Source organism: Rhinatrema bivittatum, chromosome 8 (genome assembly GCF_901001135.1).
Source record: "Rhinatrema bivittatum chromosome 8, aRhiBiv1.1, whole genome shotgun sequence".
In the NCBI taxonomy this organism is placed as follows: Eukaryota; Metazoa; Chordata; class Amphibia; order Gymnophiona; family Rhinatrematidae; genus Rhinatrema; species Rhinatrema bivittatum.
Genome location: NC_042622.1, coordinates 67,025,529 through 67,047,311, shown reverse-complemented (window position 1 = coordinate 67,047,311; position 21,783 = coordinate 67,025,529). Strand labels below are relative to the sequence as shown.

The 21,783-nt window shown below is 41.3% G+C and overlaps 1 protein-coding gene across 6 annotated transcripts in view; it reads left to right on the top strand.

Moving 5' to 3' along the window:
* Positions 1 to 21,783, top strand: part of TOX2 (TOX high mobility group box family member 2) — a 725,581-nt gene that overhangs the window by 637,303 nt on the left and 66,495 nt on the right. For all 6 annotated transcript variants that reach the window (XM_029612512.1, XM_029612516.1, XM_029612518.1 and 3 more), the window contains one exon: positions 5,688 to 5,915. In XM_029612512.1, the coding sequence (XP_029468372.1) occupies positions 5,688 to 5,915 (228 nt within the window). The remainder of the gene's footprint in view (positions 1 to 5,687; positions 5,916 to 21,783) is intronic.

Below are 21,783 nucleotides of genomic sequence, written 5' to 3'. Positions count from 1 at the left end.
CACTGAACCGACGATTTCAATGTGTTATCCACTATGACGCCTAGATCTCTTTCTTGGGTTGTAGCACTTAATATGGAACCCAACATTGTGTAATTATAGCATGGGTTATTTTTCCTTATATGCATTACCTTGCACTTATCCACATTAAATTTCATCTGCCATTTGGATGCCCAATTTTCCAGTTTCACAAGGTCTTCCTGCAATTTATCACAATCTGCTTGTGATTTAACTACTCTGAATAATTTTGTGTCATCTGCAAATTTGATTATCTCACTCGTCGTATTTCTTTCCAGATCATTTATAAATATATTGAAAAGTAAGGGTCCCAATACAGATCCCTGAGGCACTCCACTGTCCACTCCCTTCCACTGAGAAAATTGTCCATTTAATCCTACTCTCTATTTCCTGTCTTTTAGCCAGTTTGCAATCCACGAAAGGACATCGCCACCTATCCCATAACTTTTTACTTTTCCTAGAAGCCTCTCATGAGGAACTTTGTCAAACGCCTTCTGAAAATCCAAGTATACTACATCTACAGGTTCACCTTTATCCACATGTTTATTAACTCCTTCAAAAAAGTGAAGCAGATTTGTGAGGCAAGACTTGCCTTGGGTAAAGCCATGCTGACTTTGTTCCATTAAACCATGTCTTTCTATATGTTCTGTGATTTTGATATTTAGAACACTTTCCACTATTTTTCCTGGCACTGAAGTTGGGCTAACCGGTCTGTAGTTTCTGTATTTCTGTTTTGCACTGGATAAGAATCTAGCTGCTTGTGATTTCCACTTTAGATTTTGTCTGTATATTTTTATTTATATTTTCTGGTTGTTTTATTTGGTGAGAGTCTATGTTTTGTATATGTATGGTATTCTATTAGCACCTGAAAGAAAAAGGGTATGTGCTTGTGTCTTTGCTCTTGAGAGAGAGAGTGTATGTGTGCCTTTGTGCCTGAGAGAGTGAATGTGCATGTGTGTGTCTTTGTATTGAGAGTGTTTGTGTGTGTTTCTTTGTGCCTGTGAGAGAGCGAGTGTGTGTGTGTGTGTGTGTGTCTTTGTGCCTGAGAGAGAGAGACTGGTGGGGGATATAGAGAGAAATAAAGAGTTGACCTTTTCTTTCAGGCAAGGGGACTGTCCTATCTCCCTTCCTTCCCCTCTCCCTGCCAACAGCCACACTCATTGAAAGGCAAGGCGGCTGTCTTCCTCTGTGAATTCTAGTTTTGTGGCTCTGAATGTGTGAAAGATTGGCGACTCCTGCTGTAAAGCATGAACAATGCACAAACAGCTGAGGAGGAACTCTGGATAGGAAATGTAGCCATAACAAAAGTTACACACCTTTTAATTTAGGGAAAAATACCCTGTAAAATTATAAGAAGTAAAATACTTTAGGATAACAGAGCTAAGAAACAGACAAGCTGATACTTTAAGCTTGCTAAGTTGTACTACTGCTGAAAGCTCTGTCTTTTAGCTCATCCACACAGGTCCCCAACCCTAGCATACAAATGTTGTCAGGTATGCAGCAGTACTAAACACAGCAAGTGACAGGACTTTGTGGTTATATATAGGGTTTCAGTCTTCATTTCTGCACTTGCGGCTCACACTCAACTTGTAAATTTCAAGTATGGAAAGTACAGTCCACCACCTCAGGTTATTTAAGTCAGTGAAGAGTTTTCTCATGGGAACTAAAATAAAATCCTCAGTTGCTATAAAAACAATGCATAAAATTTCTATGTATCTTTAAGACATATAAAACAATGAACTATGAGGTTCCTATTCAGGCACTTTCCAGAAAGCTAAGTATGCCAGATAAACATATCTGGCTAATTATGGAGATGTAATCAGTGCAGTCGCAATGCTGAATATAACCAGCTAAGGGGGTCATTTATCAAATTGCTATATGGTGTTTTCGCATGCGTTAAGGCGTTTTTGCTTGCAAAAAACGTCTTTAATGCATGCGAAAACGCCATTAACGCTTGCAAAAGCACCATAAGCGATGCAAATGAGAAAACAGAGAAGATATTGGAGCAGGAATTGTGGCCAAGTGGGCTGGGCTCACAGTTTTGCAAAGCCGTATCGCATGGCTTTAACGCAAATTTTAACTATACCTTTTACATTTGCGTAAAGTCATGCGATAGGGCTTTACCGTAGTTGCAATGTTTTTCGCACATGCCGTTTTAAGCTCCTGGAGAGCCAGGTAGAGAGTCCATCAAGCTAGGTTGAGAGAACATTGCACAAATCTTATCTTTGGATGAGTTTCCTCACTCCAAAGGTCATCAAATCTTTACAAGAGGAGCACTATTCTGTTCGTACATCTCACTTTGAATGTCAAAGTGGCCCCTTACCCCTACACTAATACCTAAACTCACCTTGAGTGACTAGGTGGGCCTCCCATAGACCCATAGAGATATAAATACCTATCTAGTGTGCGGGCATTATGGCTAGGCGCTCTCTGTCTCTCTCTCTCTGTGCTAAGATAGAGCTTTGCATAGGTATTAGTGCAAATTGTGATAAACTGCCTGTTACCATAAAACACACCCCTTTTCCTATCGCATGCGATATTTAGTGCATTTTGATAAATCCAGGCCTAAGTTAGCCAGATAATCTAGAATGAGGATTTGGTGTTCTGAGAGCTAGAGCTACTGTATGGCAATAAAGCCCATGTCACTGTAGAGAGTTGCCAAAATATCTCTTAGGAGTTATGACCTAGCCCCATTTATTTCTTTAAACCTGAATCACAAAACATTCTGGGACTTGAATTCCTGCAAAGAAATACCATCAGGTTTTGCTGTGTATTAATACTTGTATCTGTCCCTCTAGGAAAAGTTCTTCCATGATGTGCTAGAAATGACAGGTTTCTAATATATTTATTTATTACAAGAAAATTTGTTAATCTGCTCAATTTTACAATCTTGGTGGAGCACAGTAAAACATCCATAATAAATATATATAAAACAATACTTAATACATTAAACATAAAACATACAGCACTAGATAGACTTTAGAGAAACTGGAGTGTTTCATGCCATGGTAATGGTTCTGTTTGGAAACACAAATTATGGCTTTCTATTGTGTTTGCATGAGTAGAGGTGTTTTCCCAGGGATTAATTCAATTGAGGCGCATGGATACAATGTTTAGGGCTGGATTTTTAATGGAATTTTCAGGAGGCACAGAACCTTTCACATCAAGGTCATATATACATGCACTGTTCATTAGCAACTTAACATCAGTAGTATATGAGGTTCCCACATCGCAAAAACCACCGTCACACTTGGTGTTAATTTATTGGCAGCCTAGCAGGATGTGTCCGGGAGAAGCCAGAGAGGTTTGTGCATGTACTACCCCCTTCTAACCCTAACCTCACATTCTCCAAAACAGTGTGGCCATACTTCTTTGGATAAACAGAAGACTTAACAGTAGTAATGTCAGCAGTTTTTTAAATATCCCTCCAAGGGGGTAATTTTCAAAAGGGCTTCTGCATGTAAAATAGTGTTTTACACAGAAGTGGTCTTTTATAAAATTGTCCGCCTGATATGCAGGTAAACTTACAAGCGTGTGTCATTTTCATACAAAGTTTACCGACCAGAGGAGTTCCTAGGAGCAGAGCTGAAGAGAGGTTTGAACTTGAGCAAATATAAAATTTGACCAAATGTGTGTGTAACTTTTCTGAAAAACTTTGTGTGGACCAAATAGGTATAACTTGTGCAGGCTAGATTTGTTGGGATAATTTTCAAAGCAGTCTTATGCACGTAAGTCTATGTATATGTATGCATCATAAATTATGGAGGATGTTTGACAATTACCCTTCCTGTATATAATTCACAATTTTTTATACCTGTTAAACGGTTTTAGCCTGCATGCAAACATTTAGTGCAGGAGTGTCTAACTCCAGTCCTCTAGAGCAGTGGTTCTCAACCTTTTTCCCATCATGACACACCTGATGGACAGCACTCACACATGTGACACACTGCTCATTACAGTCTGTGGTGGAAATGCTTAAGTATTACTTTTCTTGTTAAGAGTGACTTAAGGGAAAGATAAGAGTACTCTCTCTGAACAGAAATTACATATATAGTAATCCTTCCATACCAGAGCAGCACTAACTTCCAGCACTCAAACAGTAACAACCCTACCTAAGAAAGGCAACACACCAGGCCCTAAAACATCAATATACCTCCTATTAGGAAAACAGAATAAACCAGGCTCCTATAGATCCCTACACAAAAACTACATGCCAGCAGAATACTTCACCTCAGTCACAGGTGCAGACCCTCACTTAAGAAAGAATAAACAGACCATAAAATATAAATAAAAACATGCTGACAAACTGAACTGGAAACTGCAACAAGCCAGAGACTCAGTATGCAGTGCAACAATGGAAAAACAAACATCACCAGTTGTCATAAAACACATCAAGAAATATAAAAACAATAGAAGTAAAACCATACTAATAAAAAGAACACATTATTTTAAAACAGTTGATGAATAGAACATCAAATAATTATATCCTTGTATAAAAAATTTTCAGACACCAATAAAATATTTCAAAACAGCGGATACAAAAAAAAACAATAATTAAAAATAATAAGGATCAAAAATAATTCTTTGCTCTCCATACCTGGGACAGTTTGATTTCCAGGTGCCCTGACATTGTAGTGAATTAGCAGGAAGAGAGGAAGGAGGGTTTTGCTCGCTACTTTCTCCTTTCTCTCAATCATAAATTCATACACATAAGCTCTCTCTCACTCACTCACACAGGCTCTCAATCACACACATGCTTTCTCATACACAGACTCTCAATGACGCACGCACACCATCTCTCACTTACACACAAAGGCTCTCAATCATACACACACATGCTGTAACATACTCGTTACTTCTTTTTCTCACACATACAGGCTCTCAATCACACTTTTGCATGCACGCTTTCTCTCTCTGTTACACACACAGGCTCTGACACACATGCAGGCTCGCAATCTCTCTCACACTACCCCTCACCACCCCTGCACCAAAGAACAAGTGGTGTCAGCAGCAACCTCTACCTCCTCCAACCCCCACGGCCTCAAGAAGAGTCCCATTGGCCATAGGAACTGACGCTGTTCCTCTTCTTGCTCTGGGCAATGTGGCTCTTCCCCCTACTCAAGCCAATATTGCTTCTACGTGTGATGATGGCATGGTTTCTTCTTTTTCCCCGCATCCGTGAGCACACTGCACAGCAATTCCTCTTTCAGGCCACAGGGACAGGAAGGAGGAGAGACCATTTTCTCTAGCTGCCCCAAATGGTTTCTATCAGTAGTTTTGCTGCATTCTGCCTGGGCTATCAGCATTTCAAGCCCAGGTAGAAGGAAGAGTGTGACTCATTGGAGCGGAAGAGAGGGAGAAATGAGCAGCCGAGCTATCGGGAGACCAGGAAGTGTCGATACACATACATGTGCTTGGTGACACTGGTTGAGAACCATGCTCTAGAACCACAAACAGGTCTGTTTTTCAGGATATCCATAATGAATATGCATGAGATAGATTTGCATGCACTTCTTCTGTTGTATGAATATGCAGAAAACCTGGTCTGTTTGTGGCTCTTGAGGACTGGAGTTGGTTATCCTGCTTTAGTACATAGATCCCCCCCTAAATGACTTTACTAGGAGGGTGTTTAGTGCTAAGATTGCTATTAATCATTGTGTTTGCTATTTTAGGTTACTGGAGAGAAAAGACCTCCAACAGACATGGGTAAAAAACCCAAAAGCCAAAAGAAGAAGAAAAAGAAGGACCCAAATGAGCCCCAGAAACCAGTGTCTGCTTATGCGCTTTTCTTCAGGGATACTCAGGCAGCTATCAAAGGGCAAAATCCAAGTGCCACTTTTGGAGATGTATCTAAAATCGTTGCATCGATGTGGGACAGTTTGGGAGAAGAACAAAAGCAGGTGGGTCTGAGATTAGCTGCTTAGTAACCACTGAATATCAAAATGTGTTATTAATGTATTGTATAACAGGTTAATTTGAGGATGATTTTCAAAGGGACTTCAATGAGTTAAACAGTGTTTTATGCACAGAAATAACCTTTCACAAAATTGCCCGCCCGATATGTGAGCAAACTTAAACGAGTACTTCATGTTCACATATAAGTTTACCTGGACCAAGCGGAGGTGTTCCTGGGAACAGAGGTAGATAACGACTTGCACTTATGCAAATACTTTTTAATTTTCAAAACCATGCCCATAAAATTTCCTGAAAAATGTCTATGCACATTGAGCAGGTGCAATCATGTGTGGGTAATTTTGTTGAGATAATTTTCAAAAGGGAAAAGTACATGCATACGCATATGTATAACTTGTGCATGTACTTGCCATCTAATTTATTCAAGCTGCTACAAAATTATCCCCTGTATGGATAGAGAGAGATACTGAATTTAACCTTCATATAAAAGGAACAAGCAGAGAAAGAATTAGGATCAGAGTCCTCCATGTGCATCTTGTTCCTACTGGTTAAGAAAGCAGTACTTTCTATTTTACCTGCCATACAGTTGAATTTGCTAATAGCATAACGACAGCCTTTACTATAATAAAGTTGAAACCTTAACATATTGCCCATTGTACTTTGCACTATTTTTATTTATATATTTATTTATTTATTTTAATCAACTTTATATACCGACATTCAAATTAATTTCATATCGGTTTACAATAACAGAATTTGCTGTAGCAGAATTCAACATAAAACAATTATAATAAACCTATCATTATACATCTGGCATAATTTTACATAGACGTTAAAAAATTACTTAAAACATTACTCCTACGTAAACTAACTTCTAGTTCTAACTTGCCTGTTACCTTCTTCTCATCCCCATTTATTTGCTATTCCCTATTTATTTTCTATCCTGATAGTTGACTTTTGATATATCTCCACCTTTCCTACACCCTCATTATTATTTATTTATTTGTATATTTATTTATTTGAAAATGTTTATAGTCCGCATGTAACAATATGTGCTAAACGGAATTACTGATCTAAGGTATTTTTTGATACATGATATACATATTTAGATATGCTAGATATTTTATTGATCTACTCTAACGTAACCCCCACACTATATGGCACCCTGTTATTACTAATGTACACTATGGGGCCGAAGCAATATCAAGCACGAAAAAACGTTCATCGAAATTGGACACACGTTTTTTCAATGCGCACACATCCCCCTCTTTTGGGTGCCTGATGCAACAGGCAAATGAGCTGCCATGCTAAAAAGGATGCGCTAGGGCAGTGGTTCTCAACCTTTTTCCCATCGTGACACACTGGACAAGCCATGCTCACATGTGTGACACACTGCTCATTACAATTCACGGCGGAAATAAAAAGTAAAGGTCCGGTAATTATTTTTATTGTTTAAAATGACACAAGGAAAAGATACATATTCTATCTGAACAGAAATTGCATAAATAGTAAACATCCCACACCAAAACAGCACCAATTTCCAGCACTTAAACAGTAACCATCTTACCTAAGAAAAGGCAACACTGAAATATTACACCAGGCCTTAAGACACCAATACATCTCCTATTAGGAAAACAGACCAAGTCAGGCTGCTATAGAGCCCTACACAGAAACTACACACCAGCAGAAAACCTCACCAGAGTCACATGTGCTGACCCTCACCTAACATAGAATAAAGAGACCAAAACGCATAACTAGAAGCATGCAGAAAAAACTGAATTGGAAACTGCAACAAGCCAGAGTCTCTGTATGCAGTGTAATAAAGGAAAAAAGAAACATCACCCATCCTTATAAAACAAATCAAGAAATATAAAATCAGTAGCAGTAAAACCATACTAACAAAAAGAACAGATTATTTCAAAACAGCTGATGAGTGGAATATCCAATAATTAAAAACTCATATAAAAAATTTCTAGATACCAATAAAATATTTCAAAATAGCAGACACACAGACCCAGTAATGAAAAATAAGGATACAAAAATGTTTTTGCTCTGCATACCTGGGAACGTTTGATATCCAGGTCTCCTGAGATTGTTTTGAATTAGCAGGAGGGGTGGTTTGCTTGGAACTTTCTCCTCTCTCTGTCACATACCAGTGCTCTCTCTCACACTGGCTCTCAATTACACACATGCTCTCAGTCACTCACATATACACATGCTTTTTCTCTCACTTATATAGGCTCTTAATCATACATTTACACACACGCTTACACACACAGGCTTTTCAATCACACACATACATGCTGTCTTTTTCTCTCACATTCACATTCTCTCACATTCACATTCACATGCTTACAAACATGCTCTCTCTCTCATTTACACACAGGCTCTCAATCACATACTCAGATGCTCCCTCACCTAAACCAGCTTTCAATCTCACACAGACACAGATGCTCTCTCTCTTACTTATACACGCTGGGGTAGATTTTCAAATAGCGCGATTTGGCGTACTTTTGTTGGCGCATCAGGCGCCAACAAAAGTACGCTGGATTTTAGTAGATACCCGCGTAGCCGCTAAAATCCGGGATCGGCGCGCGCAAGGCTATCGATTCCGTATAGCCGGCGCGCGCCGAGCCGCGCAGCCTACCTCCGTTCCCTCCGAGGCCGCTCCAATTTCGGAGCGGCCTCGGAGGGAACTTTCTTTTGCCCTCCCCTCACCTTCCCCTCCCTTCCCCTACCTAACCCACCCGCCCGGCCCTGTCTAAACCCCCCCCTTACCTTTGTCGGGGGATTTACGCCTCCCGGAGGGAGACGTAAATCCCCGCGCGCCAGCTCATTCACTCTCTCTCCCTCCCCTCCCCCCCGCCCAAAACTAGCGGCGGCAGCAGCCTCCTCCCAACCCTAACCTCCTTCATTTTCAGCCCTCTCGCGGAGAAAGGAGTCCCATCGGCCGCGGGGCTTGACGTTCTTCTACATTTTTTCTCTCAGCCGTGCTGCTCATTCCTCCGGCCGCGTCTCTCTTCTGTTCTATGGGCCGACGCTGCCCGCACTAGCGTGGTCTCTTCTTCCCGCGCACGCACTCGCTGCTCACCACTTCCTCTTCCGGGCCACAGGGGGGTGGGGGGTGGGAAGAAGAGACCATGCCGATGCCGCTGACTCCAGCTGGCCTTGCCGCGTTCCGCCCGGGCTGACAGCATTTTAAGCCCGGGCGGAGAAGGACCGGGGAGCAGCTGGGTCAGCGGGGGACCAGGAAATGTGGCGACACACCTGCGTGTTCTTGCCGACACACTGGTGTGTCGCGACACACCGGCTGAGAACCACTGCGCTAGTGATAAATTGTGCGTCCCTAGCACATCCTTGGCATCAGATACCCAGGAGATGTGGCTGTGTGCAGGATAGGAAAACAGACGCTCATTAATTGAGCATCCGTTTTCCTAACCTGACTGCTGTCAAGATTTTTTTTTTTATGCTATTTCCTGAGATTCCTCCTACTAGGATGATACTAAGCAGAAGGAACCACAGAAAAGCAGTAATTTCAGCATTTTTTGAGCCCTTGATGTGCATCAAGACGTAATGCCAGCTCCAGAGTGCACAGTCATTTTTTGCATCGGTGGAGGATAGCTAATAGTCTCATCTACATGGCGTTTAAATGTGATGAACACTATTAGCTAGAGTGTGATTGGACATGCATTTTGGACGCTCTAATCCCCTTTTTGCATTGGGTGTTAGCCTAGCAAGTCCAAAACGCACATCCAATCACGGGCTAACCTATGCGCTAGGCTGAGCACATGATATTGCATCGGCCCCTATGATTATTGTAAACCTCACTGAACTCTTCTCCTGGAAGTGCATATGATTACTCTTTTTACATCATCAATGATTTTGATGATGTAAAATTATCTTCCTCATCATCCTTCCAGACCAATCCAGACTTGTTGGATTTGGACCTTCTACCAGAAGATGTAAGCAAAGAGAAAAAACTTTGCATTGACCTCCCTCTTCCCTATATAGTCTGGTATAGAAAGGGAAGTTGTCAGTAGTTATCTGCTTCTAGCAGATAGGAGTCTGGTTTGGTTCAGCAGGAATAGGGCAACAGCCTAGAGCAAGTTGACCTCTACAGTGGTAGCCAGAACTGAATATGGAAACTGTGGATGACAGTTTTGAGGTTAATCTTCCTTCCCTAGGGCATCAGGGTCTCTTTGGAGCCCAATAGTCCCTGCCTTAAGAATACAGCAAAAAGGTAAAGTCTTCTAAATTCAATAAAGTTAAAAATACTGCAGGACCGCAGTGAGCAGTGTTATGAATGTGGACCCTTGTTTCACGGTAATAGCTACCGTCGAAGGGCGATGCCTTGCGAACCGAGGACTCTTGCTAGAAGACTTCACCCTGGAAGCACGCGACCCCCACAGGAGAAGCCCGTAGGGGTCCGGCCGCTGGGACTTAGGCGATTCCTCTGAGGACTGTTAAGAGGTCTGGATGCAGGCGCCTCCTGCAGGTCGTGGGTTCCAGACGGCTGGTGCCTCCAGCAGGTCGTGACAGTCTTGAGGATGGAATCAAAGAGAAGTCCAAGTCCGGTCCGGAGTTCAAAATACCAGCGGGGTCCGAATCCAGTCCAGGGTTAAAGCAGGAGAAGGGTCCGAAGCCGTACCAGGGTCGAGACAGGAGAAGGGTCCAAACCCGTACCAGGGTTGAGACAGGAGAAGGGTCCAAATCCGTACCGGGGTCAAGCCAAAGAAGAATCCAGAACCAAACCAGGGATAATCCAGGAGAAACCACGAACACCAGTCCAAGTCAGCAACCAAGAATCAGTCCACGGAGCAGGAGAGAAGACGGGACGAAGAACCAGGAACCAGGAGCCAGGAACACACTCAAGGCAGGAACCTTATCTGTTATGAATGTGGACCCTTGTTTCGCGGTAATAGCTACCATCGAAGGGCGAGGCCTTGCGAACCGAGGACTCTTGCTAGAAGACTTCACCCTGGAAGCACACGACCCCCCCAGGAGAAGCCCGTAGGGGTCCGGCCGCTGGGACTTAGGCGATTCCTCTGAGGACTGTAAGAGGTCTGGATGCAGGCGCCTCCTGCAGGTCGCGTGCTTCCAGGGTGAAGTCTTCTAGCAAGAGTCCTCGGTTCGCAAGGCCTCGCCCTTCGACGGTAGCTATTACCGCGAAACAAGGGTCCACATTCATAACAGATGACCGCGGAGCCTCGCTCCCGGCTCGGAGACGGCGGCAGTCAAGGAAGGAGCAGGAAGAACAGCATGTCCCCGTAGAGCACCGCAACGGGACCCCGGCAACCCGGGTGAGTCAAGCTAGCTGCCCCTGATGCTGCCTACGTCGCGGCTGACCGCGGCCGGCGGCCATGACACCCGGTCCCGGTCTGCCGCGGCCACTAACAAGCAGAGCTGAGACTCCGGTCTGTAGTGTAGATTCAGTTCCACCTCGGCTTCTCCTGCTGCTTCCCCGCTGGTTTCCCATCAAGAAAAATATATGTAAAGGAGGAAGATATGTGAGAGGTATGGTGTGCGCCTGCAGTGTAGTACAGCCGGCAGCTTCCGCAAAGTCTGATAGGGTGGCAAGGAGCCTGAACTCGGTGCCACAGAGGAAATGGTGCTGCAGCAGTCAGCATCAGAGATATAAGGCAATACAAGCCATGCAGACTATATAACGTCCAGAGGACAAGACTACCTAGTAAATGTCAGCCTTTTCAGAGCAGTAGGTGAGGGGGCCGAGACGGAGAGGCACAGGGTGTTGTACAGAATCTTAGGGGCCCACAATGACAGTCCAAAGGCCACTCCTTCCTCCTGCCAGTAGGTAGGCAATTACAATGATACTATGAGGTATGAACCTGCATTACAGAGGACTGATAGATCTTGGAAATCATTTGGAGAGGAAATGCCCTCACACTGAGCATGCCTATACCAGGAGCATTCATCTTGCCCCTTTGAAAATGCCCTGCAAAGAAGGTGGTGATTTAAGCAATAATAGACAAGACTGTTTCAGCTGGAAGCAGTGGGGCTGGTCCGAGAATCAGAAATAGGAAGAAGTGGGTATTTCATTTATTTTGTGATCCCTAAGAAGGAGGGAATGTTTCAACCCATTTTGGATTTAAAGGGGGCTAGTATTTCCTTGAGAGTGCTACATTTTTGGATGAAAACCCTGAAGTAAGTGATATTATCAGTAAGAAAAGAAGAGTTCTTTTCATCCCTAGATTTATCTGAGGCATATCAGAAGTTCCTACATTTCAAGGTACTAGAAAGATATTATCAGTACCAGATTCTGCCCTTTGGGCTGGCCATTGCATCACAAACGTTCACAAAAGAAATGGTGGTGGTGTTGACCTTCTTCCATAGGGAAAGTATTCTAGTATCCCCTTACCAAGACGATTGGCTAATCAGGATCAAGTCCTTTCAATAAAAACTTCAGTCAACTCAGCAAGTCTTGCAACTGTTGGAAAGTCAAGGTTGGGAAGTAAACAAAGATACAAGTCAATTATTTCCCTTTTAATTGCTGGTATTCTTGGGGCAAGATTTAAGACAGGCATAGAGAGAGTATTCTTGACAACAGAAAGCATCAGCAAGCTGCAAGAGCAGGCAAGGAAATTCCTGGCCACAAAATCACCAAGAGCTTGGAGCTGACTTCCAAATAGTGGTATCAGAATTCTAATATGCTTAATGCTGAATCTACTGTTTGGGGCATGCAATGGATTATAGACATGCTAAAAAAAAAAAAAAAAACCAGTACAACCACTATAAAGTGCAATATTGGTTAAATGATCTTTTGGTGATGTTTTGTATTGCATTTAAAAACATATTAAAGAGTCCCTCAGAGTTAACATTTTCTTATCAAAAGACTTATCTCACACCAGTGGTATTTCAACATTCCAATGCCTGCCTCAGGGATCACACCTTCATAACTAAATGGAAGCAAGACATTCCTCAAGTTATGACATGAGATTCTGTCCACATTTGTTCACAAGTGCTATATCTCAAGGTTTATAACACATGACAGATCAAGTGTTTGTTTGATAACTCTCACTCTCCAATTAAATAAAATAATCACCCTCTTCAGATGTCGACATAACAAATCAGCCAATCACAGGGTACAAAGGATTCCAAGCGGGAAACTTCAAAAACTTTTTGCTCCTTCTCTCAATAGAAGGGTAATAGAAGAATTAAAAAATATACATATACTGTATAGTTAAAAATCTTTCAAGACATAGATGTTACAAAAAGACAGTAGTGTCCATTTCCTTCCCAAAGATGAGATTTGTGCAGTGTTCTCTCAACCTAGCTTGATGGACTCTACCTGGGTAAAATCAAGCAAGTTGAGAGAACATTTCACAAATCTCATCTTTGGGTGAGTTTCCTCACGCCGAATGTCATCAGATCTTCACAAGAGAGCACTGTTCTGTTCGTACGTCTCACTTTGAATGTCAAAGTGGCCCCTAACCCCTACACTAATACGTAAACCTCACTTCGAGTTGCTAGGTGGGCCTCCCATAGAGATATAAATACCTATCTAGCATGAGGGCATTATGGCTAGTCTCTCTCTCTTTCTCTCTCTCTCGCTCAGCTTAAACCTACTGAACATGATCCCCCCAGTGGTTGTATGTAGGAAATTCATCAATTCTGGCACTTATCGCAAAGTGCAAAAAAGTTATCACAAATTGCAATAAACTGCCTATTACCATAAAACACACCCCTTTTCCTATTGCATGCAATATTTACTGCATTTTGATAAATCCAGACCTTTGTTAGTTGGACTGTGTCTGAATATGGACCTCCAGATCTTCAAATTTATGATAAGCATAACTGGAGCTTCTATCCTTCCCCACCTGATACAATTGCTGTGCTCCATTATGTGTAGTTTTAGAGTTCTTGTGACAGACGGCACAGGTGGTGCTAATCTGCAACTTATATCTTTGTAGTGGGAGGAGTGGCAAACAGTCATCTGCAAAGGACTGAGGACATACTGAACTCTGTCAATATGGGTAATGTCCTGCCATAATATGGATAACAGACTCCATAGTCAGCACTTCAAACATTGAACTAATTACAAAGTCCCAAATATTTCCTTCACTTTTTGAATAAAATAAAAATTACTGTTTTCACCTCAAATCCATTTGGTTCAGTATAGTATCAAGAAGTACTGGGCTATATTACAATTTAATTCACTATTTCAGTCAATGTCGTTATTTGCAATAAAAAGAAGATGAACAGTAAAATAAAATTACAAAGTACAGAAATTACAATAAGGAGGGCAATGTCCGGATTCTGGTGAAGTCCAGCATTGTGTCTTGTCAGATTATATTTTTGGCCTTGTTGCAGGATACGACATTATTAGGGGTATTTAGTGTTCTTTTTCGTATTGTTTTTGTTTCATGTTGGTTTTTGTTGTTTTCATTTTTAAAATGGTTTGTTTGGAGTTGTTTTTCTTTTTTCCCTTATTTCGTGGTTAGTGCGCACTAAGTCCAGTTAATGCAAACTAACGCAAAACTAAAAAAAAAAATTTCGTCATTTTTTTCTTTTTTCATAAATCCACTGTAATGAAACAAAATAGACAATGTTGATCTTGTCTATTTCGTTTTAAACGGATGCACATCCCTGCATATTATACTGCATGCCCAGGATTTGACAGAATATTTCCTACTCTTTCTTTTGTGAGAAGCCTCTTGTTTTCTCTGTCCATATTAGGAAATGTACATATCTAATATCTTTGCATATACTCTGGAAAATGTACCTTCTTGCAGTACTTCAAAACCATATTTGGTCTGCAGAAACAAACTAGAAATTAACTTGCAGCAGAGAGCAACTAAGCAGCAGTAAATTTCCCTGTAATAATTTAAAGCAGTTTATCACACAGGGCTATGAAGAGGTGATTTTAGAGATTTTCAAAAGGACTTCTGCAGATAAAGTAGTGCTTTACCTGCAGAAATGGCCCTTCAGACGTCATGCGCTTTGCTGGCTAGAGTGCCCAAATTGATGGGCGCTCAAGCCAATGAAAGCACATGAACGCACGTGCGTGACGTCATGGCGTACATCACGCACACCCGTCCATGTGCTTTCGGTGGCTTGAGCGCCCGTGCACTACAGGCATGCGTTCGTCCGTCTTCGCTGACGGGGGCCACTGGAAGCCGCTTTCGCCGCCGGCTGCCCCCTCCAGAGGATGGCAGAGAAGGCTGAAAGGGCTGAAAAAGAAACAAAAAGTAAGTTGGTTACACTTATTCACATATTTTACATGTCGAGTCGCTTTGGGAGGAGGGGGTTTTAGGTTTTTAGGTTTTACATATTTTACATGTCGAGTCGCTTCGGGAGGAGGGGATTTTAGGTTTTCTTTGGTTAAAGTTGGGATCCACTTCCTGGTGCCTGTCATTTCAAATGTCATTTGAAATGACAGGTACCAGTGCACCCAGGATACTGTATAGGCGCTGTATAAAGCACCTATATAATAAAATGGATTGTGCTTCATGGGCGCGCGTTGGACGCTTGTTGGACGCGCTTGAATTTGCATGCGGTTTTCATACAGTATAGCGCGGTAGGTGTGCCGGACTGTGCGTGCGGTAAACGCAGGTGCGCCCGGCAGTAACGCAGCTCTTCCTACCGCTCCTTACTGTATCAGCCTGTCAGTTTGTAAGTAGCTTATTAAGTGAGCAATTTTGTCGCAACTCATTTCCATGGATAAAGCACTATTTTAGAAAATTGAATATTTTGAAAATATATTTATTTATAAATTTTGAAAACGTATTTATGTATTAAATTTATAAACCGCCTTCCAGGTCTTATAATAAGATCTTCCAAAGTGATGTACAACAAACACAATAACCAATTTAATCAATAAAAATAATAAAAATAGCACATAACAATGTAATAGAGTTCTAAAACAAAGCAGCAAACACAATCTTACTGCTGGTCATAAATAGAATTATTTTTTACAAGTCAGAAATCATTAACCATGTTTTTACTTTGATGAAACCACATTAATTATTTTCTTCCCTAGTTGACAAAGGCAGATCATTCCATAACTTGGGCATAGTCATTGAAAATGACCTGTTTTGCAACTTCACATGCCGAAAATGTTTTGGAGATGGAATTTGTAGTTGATGATAATATTGTAAGCGAGTGTTCCTGGTAAATTTATTTATTTAGTTATTTATTTGTTGAGTTTTATATACCGTCATTCGGTGAAGCCATCATAATGGTTTACAAAATTTAAATTGTAACTCTCTTAACAATTGTGAAAGAAGTATAACAAGGTGCATATTAAACAGAGGTTAAACATTTCTAGTCCAGAATGATTTCCAACAGAGCCTTGAAGACATATGAGAGAGGCCACTTCCTCACAAGATCTTAAACGCGAGTACCAATAGTTTAAATTTACATCTTAACCTCACAGGCAAAAAAGGAGCATCAGATTTACGTCTGAATGACCAATTACAATTCTTGCTGCCATATTCTGAACCATCGGAAGCCCCAGTAAATAGTATTACAATAATCCAAAACTGCAATGACTAAAGCATACACCACAGATTTTAAAGCGGCACAGGTCAAAAATGTTTTCAATTGTCTAACCAATCATAGATGCTCATAAGCTGTGTACGTAAGACAGAGGTAATATGTCTTTCCATTGACCATGCTGTATCTAATCTGACTCCTAATGACCTCACTTCATCAATTGGGGTAACTGAATTATTATTAAGTTATTAAGTTAAGTAATTATCCCTTTACAAATCTTTACGCCCCACCGTTCCTTTTTTCTCTCTCCCAGTTATCTTACCCCTGTTTTTTGTAACTGCTTCCCTTGCACAAGTTTAGTTCTACTGTTCTATGCACCCCTTGTTTCTATCTAAACCAGCATGATGTGACTTGTTCATGAATGCCGGTATATAAAAAACCTAAATAAATAAAATGACCACCGGTGGTAATTAAATGTTCTCAGGTTTATTTCCAATCTGCAGAACCTCTGTTTTTTTTTAGAGGTCAAAACCAGGAAACTTTCTCTCAACCATATACAATCGTACAATTTTCAAAATTAGAAATGGAAGTTGCTACAATCCTGATCAAAGGTGGCGATAATTCGAACATCGTCCACATAAAATTGCCCTCCCTATTTTTTTTGCAGTGGAAGAGAGAGGAAGGTTTGTTTTGTTTTATTTTTTCTTTCAAAATTGTGCACTGTTTGTATTGAACCGGCAACAAATGGCCTAATAATACTGGGCCACCACATGGTTGTTTCAGGTGGAAGTTATACTTTCCATAGATCATAGCCCTTGTTAATGAAAAGCTCTCATTTGAATCCCACCACAGGCTTTGTATTTTTCTCATAGTGCTGCTGCTGTTGATAGTTTTCTACTTTCCCATCTTCACAATGAATCTTCATTTTCCTTGACACACTTGTACCCAAATTCCTCATTTCCTGCCCTTTTTTTATGATTATTATTTATATCTGTTGCCTGGTGATTTCATCGTGCTGTGGAATACAGGATTAGCAATCGCCCTGTCCTTGGCTTTTGCTCAAGGACACCTGTTCACAAATCAGCAACAACGTTGTCTGTTCCTTAACCTGTTCCTCGCTGCATGCAAAGGACTGGAAAGTTAACTTAATTTGCTCAGACTGGTTGGGTTTACTGGACCTTTGCATATTCTTTGTGCTGGAGCAGCTGACACAGACTGTTCCCAAGAGGTTTGCATAGGAATGTGAAGAATGTGACATTGGCAAACAGAAAATGCCTAACTCTCTGAACTTTGGTGCTTGTCTAGCATCTGTCCTTGTACAGATAATATATATTGTAGCAGGGAAAAAAAATAAAATAAATGTTAATTCAGCTATCTTCACACTGGGAAAATGAAATAGTTTTCTTAAACAGTCTGCCTTTATTTTAATAGCTTTAACAGCTTTTCTAGCTTATAAACATTCTAGCTGCATTGCTTTAGCGACAATTAATCCAGCAAACTATCCTGATTCTTATTCTGTGCAGCTACTGTAATATGATTAATGAATTGTATGATGAAGATAACCCCAAGATTTCTCTAGGAACTTTCATCCAAGCGTAATCCCAGCAACACACTTGTAGCATCCCAGTTTTAGAGTACAGAAATGTACAGCCACCTGTGGGGGGTAGAATGATATAATCTACCAAACATCAAAACTTTCAAAAAAGAGCTGAAAATCTGGCTGTTCACCAGAGCCTATTCAAGCTCACTCAATCAACCAGCCCACCAAACATGCATGCAATCCAACATCAAGAAGAACACCGCAGAAGAAAAATGCATCCCTCGATCAACTTAATAACTCGTATCATTAAATGACCTAAGATGATAATCTGCAATTGACCTCACATAGGACATATTACATAGGATATATTACATCCTCATAAAATACCTTGTACCCCTTACCCATGCTGTTACTGACCAAACTATGCAACCCATCCAACCCATACACATTAATCATGACCATACGTGTGTTAATACTTAATAACACTAATCCTATATGTAACAACAGTTTATATGTAATAACTTTGCTGTAATTAATAATTAATATGTAGGATCAACATTTATATGTAATAATTTTTTGTATGTAATAATTTTGCTGTATGCAATAATCCCATAATCCCTAAACCACATGACAATTTGCTATGATGATATCTATTTATACTTGTTTCACGACTCTGTAAACCATTCTGACGGCGAGACCAAATGATGGTAAATAAATAAATAAATAATCTGAGACCTGAACCCAGGTCTCCTGAATGGCAGCTCTGCCTGCCATTGGATCATCAAGCAGCCCCAAGGAAATATTGGATTGCAGCCTGAAATGTATAAACACAATATTATTAACTTTTGTTTTTGTGTGTAACCTTTTGATGGGGGGGGGGGGGGTTGTTGTTTCTCTTAAGGCCAGAAAAGTATATTTTGGACAGGACTACTTCCTCCATCCTACCCCTTTTCTCTGCAGATCCTGGGGGGGGGGAGGGGAAATGCTTCTTGGCCCAGGTGATGGAGTGTTTCTCCTTATGTGTGTGTGTATTTTTCTGGTATTGTATTCTCCTCAGGGACAGACAGGCTGGACATAGACTGGGTGTTCAAATAAAATTTACTGATTATTTCCAAAACATCAATCACTGTCTCTCATACTTTCCAAATTTGAACTGTTTACATAGTCTCTTTGCTGGGGCACTCAGGTCCATCTCTCTAGCTCTTGGGAGGGAGCTTGCCACTGTTTCCTCATCAGGGTACAAATAGCCCAGTCATTCATGGAGTCCTAGGGGGGGGACCCCAAATTACAAAAAGATCCCACCTGAGTCCAAAGTTCTGTCTTTTGCCCACAGCCTGTGACCTGGAAACTTTGAGGTGGAGACCTGGTTAGGAGCCTCCAGATCTTGATGTTTTGTTCTGCTCTGTCTTTCGATTCTGTGTGACTTCTCTGAAGGGAAAAATCTGAAGTTTCCAGTCATGAAAAAGTTCTCACTCTCCTGACTCCAAGTTATGAGGAAGTGGGGGAAAAAATGCTCCACACTAACAAAAAGAGGAAAAATCCCCAAATATCCCACACTGGGTAATGCTGTCATTGGTCTTGCTTCCTCTAAGGAGTAGAGGGGTAGCTCACAGATCTCCAGCCCCTGCTCTCTGGATTTGGGGGGGGGGGGGGGGTGCCCATTCCCCAGTCCCCAGTCCCCAGAATGAGAAAAAAAAGTACCAAAAACCTTACCAAACTCTCCAAAAATATCTATCTCTTTAAAAAATGAGGCAGACCCTCTAAGACAGGGAATGTACTGATGAGGAATCTCCTCTGAACGCAAGAAAAAGTAACACGGATTAGTGGGCCAAACCTCAGCAGGGTAAAGGAAAAATAGCTCCTTACTCTTTAAGAGCCAACTCAAAATGACTATTCTCCCTCTATCATAGCTCCACTTTATGCCCTTGAGATAGCCAATCAGTCAGCTCATTGGAGAGACTGAAAAGGAATGGAAAATTCCACTAAGCTGTTACTAGTCCTGATGTTAAGGAACCTAGGGCCAGCCACATTTTCCCTTCCCATTAAAAAAAATTGTGTGAGAGGGAGGGAAACTTCCTCACATACAATGTTTCCAATGCCCTGTACATAAGAGATGATATATACATAACATGGTAGATGTTACAATACCTGCCTCACCACAAGGGGGTACCATTCCAGGTGGAAACTGTCGAGCATAGGCTAAAGGTTCGGGACCTCACTTTGACACACATAAGTTACAATACACTACACATATATTCTACCAGTTTCATCCATTCTCCAAGAAAGAGAGAATCCTCAATTCCATTGCCTTCTCCAGTCTCCTGAGGGGAGAAACAGTTACCAATTGATGTTTTTACCTGTTCCTCAGAGAGGGGAACCATAATCCTATCCAATTTATTTATATTTCACCTTTCAAACTCTTCAAAGTGGATAATATTCAGGTTCTGTATGTATTTCCCTGTCCCATGAGGGCTCACAATAAGTTTGTAGCTGAGGCAATGGAGGATGAAGTGATTTGCTCAAGGTCACAAGGAATGGCAGTGGGATTTGAACCCTGTTTTCCCTGGTTAACTGCCTGCTGCTCTAACCTCTAGGTTACTCCTCCACTCCATAACCAATGGTTCATCACTCACACTCCATGGACTCTCACTTGAAACTTTACATATCTCTCCATTCCACTGTAATGTACCTGTGATAGGTTCTTAACCACCCTATACTTTCTGCCAAATACACTTTATCTCCTTTCTTTGATTTCTAGGGGGTGGAGATCTCTCCAACTTCTCTTCGTTCCAATCTTTGCACAAAAGCCTGTGAAAGGAACCAGGATATAGGAACACTTCCAATGATCAGCTGCAAAGAAACTAAGTTAGAAGGAATAATATGAACTTTAATGAGGATGGTTCATCTGTAAAGAAAATGGTTAGACAACTAATTCTGCAATAAATAAATCAAGATCACCACTTTATATATTTTTTCTGAATATTTATATATTTTTATCAAAATTATTTTCAATATTTTGTCAACAACATGAAATATAATAATACAAATGTATTATTCACATTGATTAAAGGTGACATTTTCTCTTTCAACTGAGAAATCAAATAGGTAATACCCTTCTCTTCATGGAGGTGCAATGTCCATAACTTCTAAGAGGCTCTTCAGATCTTCTTGGCCTCATGTCCAGGCCAGGTCATGATGTTGATGTAAGAGTCCTCACAGGGAAATCAAAGTCTACCCTCTCAAAGAGGGAAAGCTTACAGTTCTTTGTGGCTTTTTTTTTGTCAAACAAGCCTCAGCAGGCTAACTGGAACTGGGTCTGCATTAGAACACAGACAGATAATATATAGAGAGAAACAGAGTCCCTTTTCAGGCGTCAGGACCAGTCTGTTCTTCACCCCCACCTCATAGAGCTATCAGATCCTCTGGGTCTTCTTCCTTAGTCTTGACCCGCTTGGCTGGATCATAGTGATTGGGAATTGTTTTTTTAATTGTGCCCCGTTGAGAAGCAGGCAATTTACGGAGTGCGATCTCTGATCTCCAGACCTCAGATGATAAACCATGGCATTTTTGTAGATATTTCTTCCTAGCTGACCTTGCAGTCAAGGGCCCACCTGTACTCAGGGTGCTCCCTCACTCCATGAGGGTTTATAGAATCTTTAATGATGGTCCGTTCACTGTGTTCGGCTAACCATGAGTCTCTGTTTTCTTTGATTAAATTCTTTACATGTACTGGTACATAGGGGTCTTGGAACCCAAAGATCCCCCTGTACCTTCCTTTCTACGATCTGCTGTCCATGTGAGACTTTATATGGAGAATTGAATTCTCCCAAGTGACTGTGGTCCACCCAGGATTGATTCCTCAC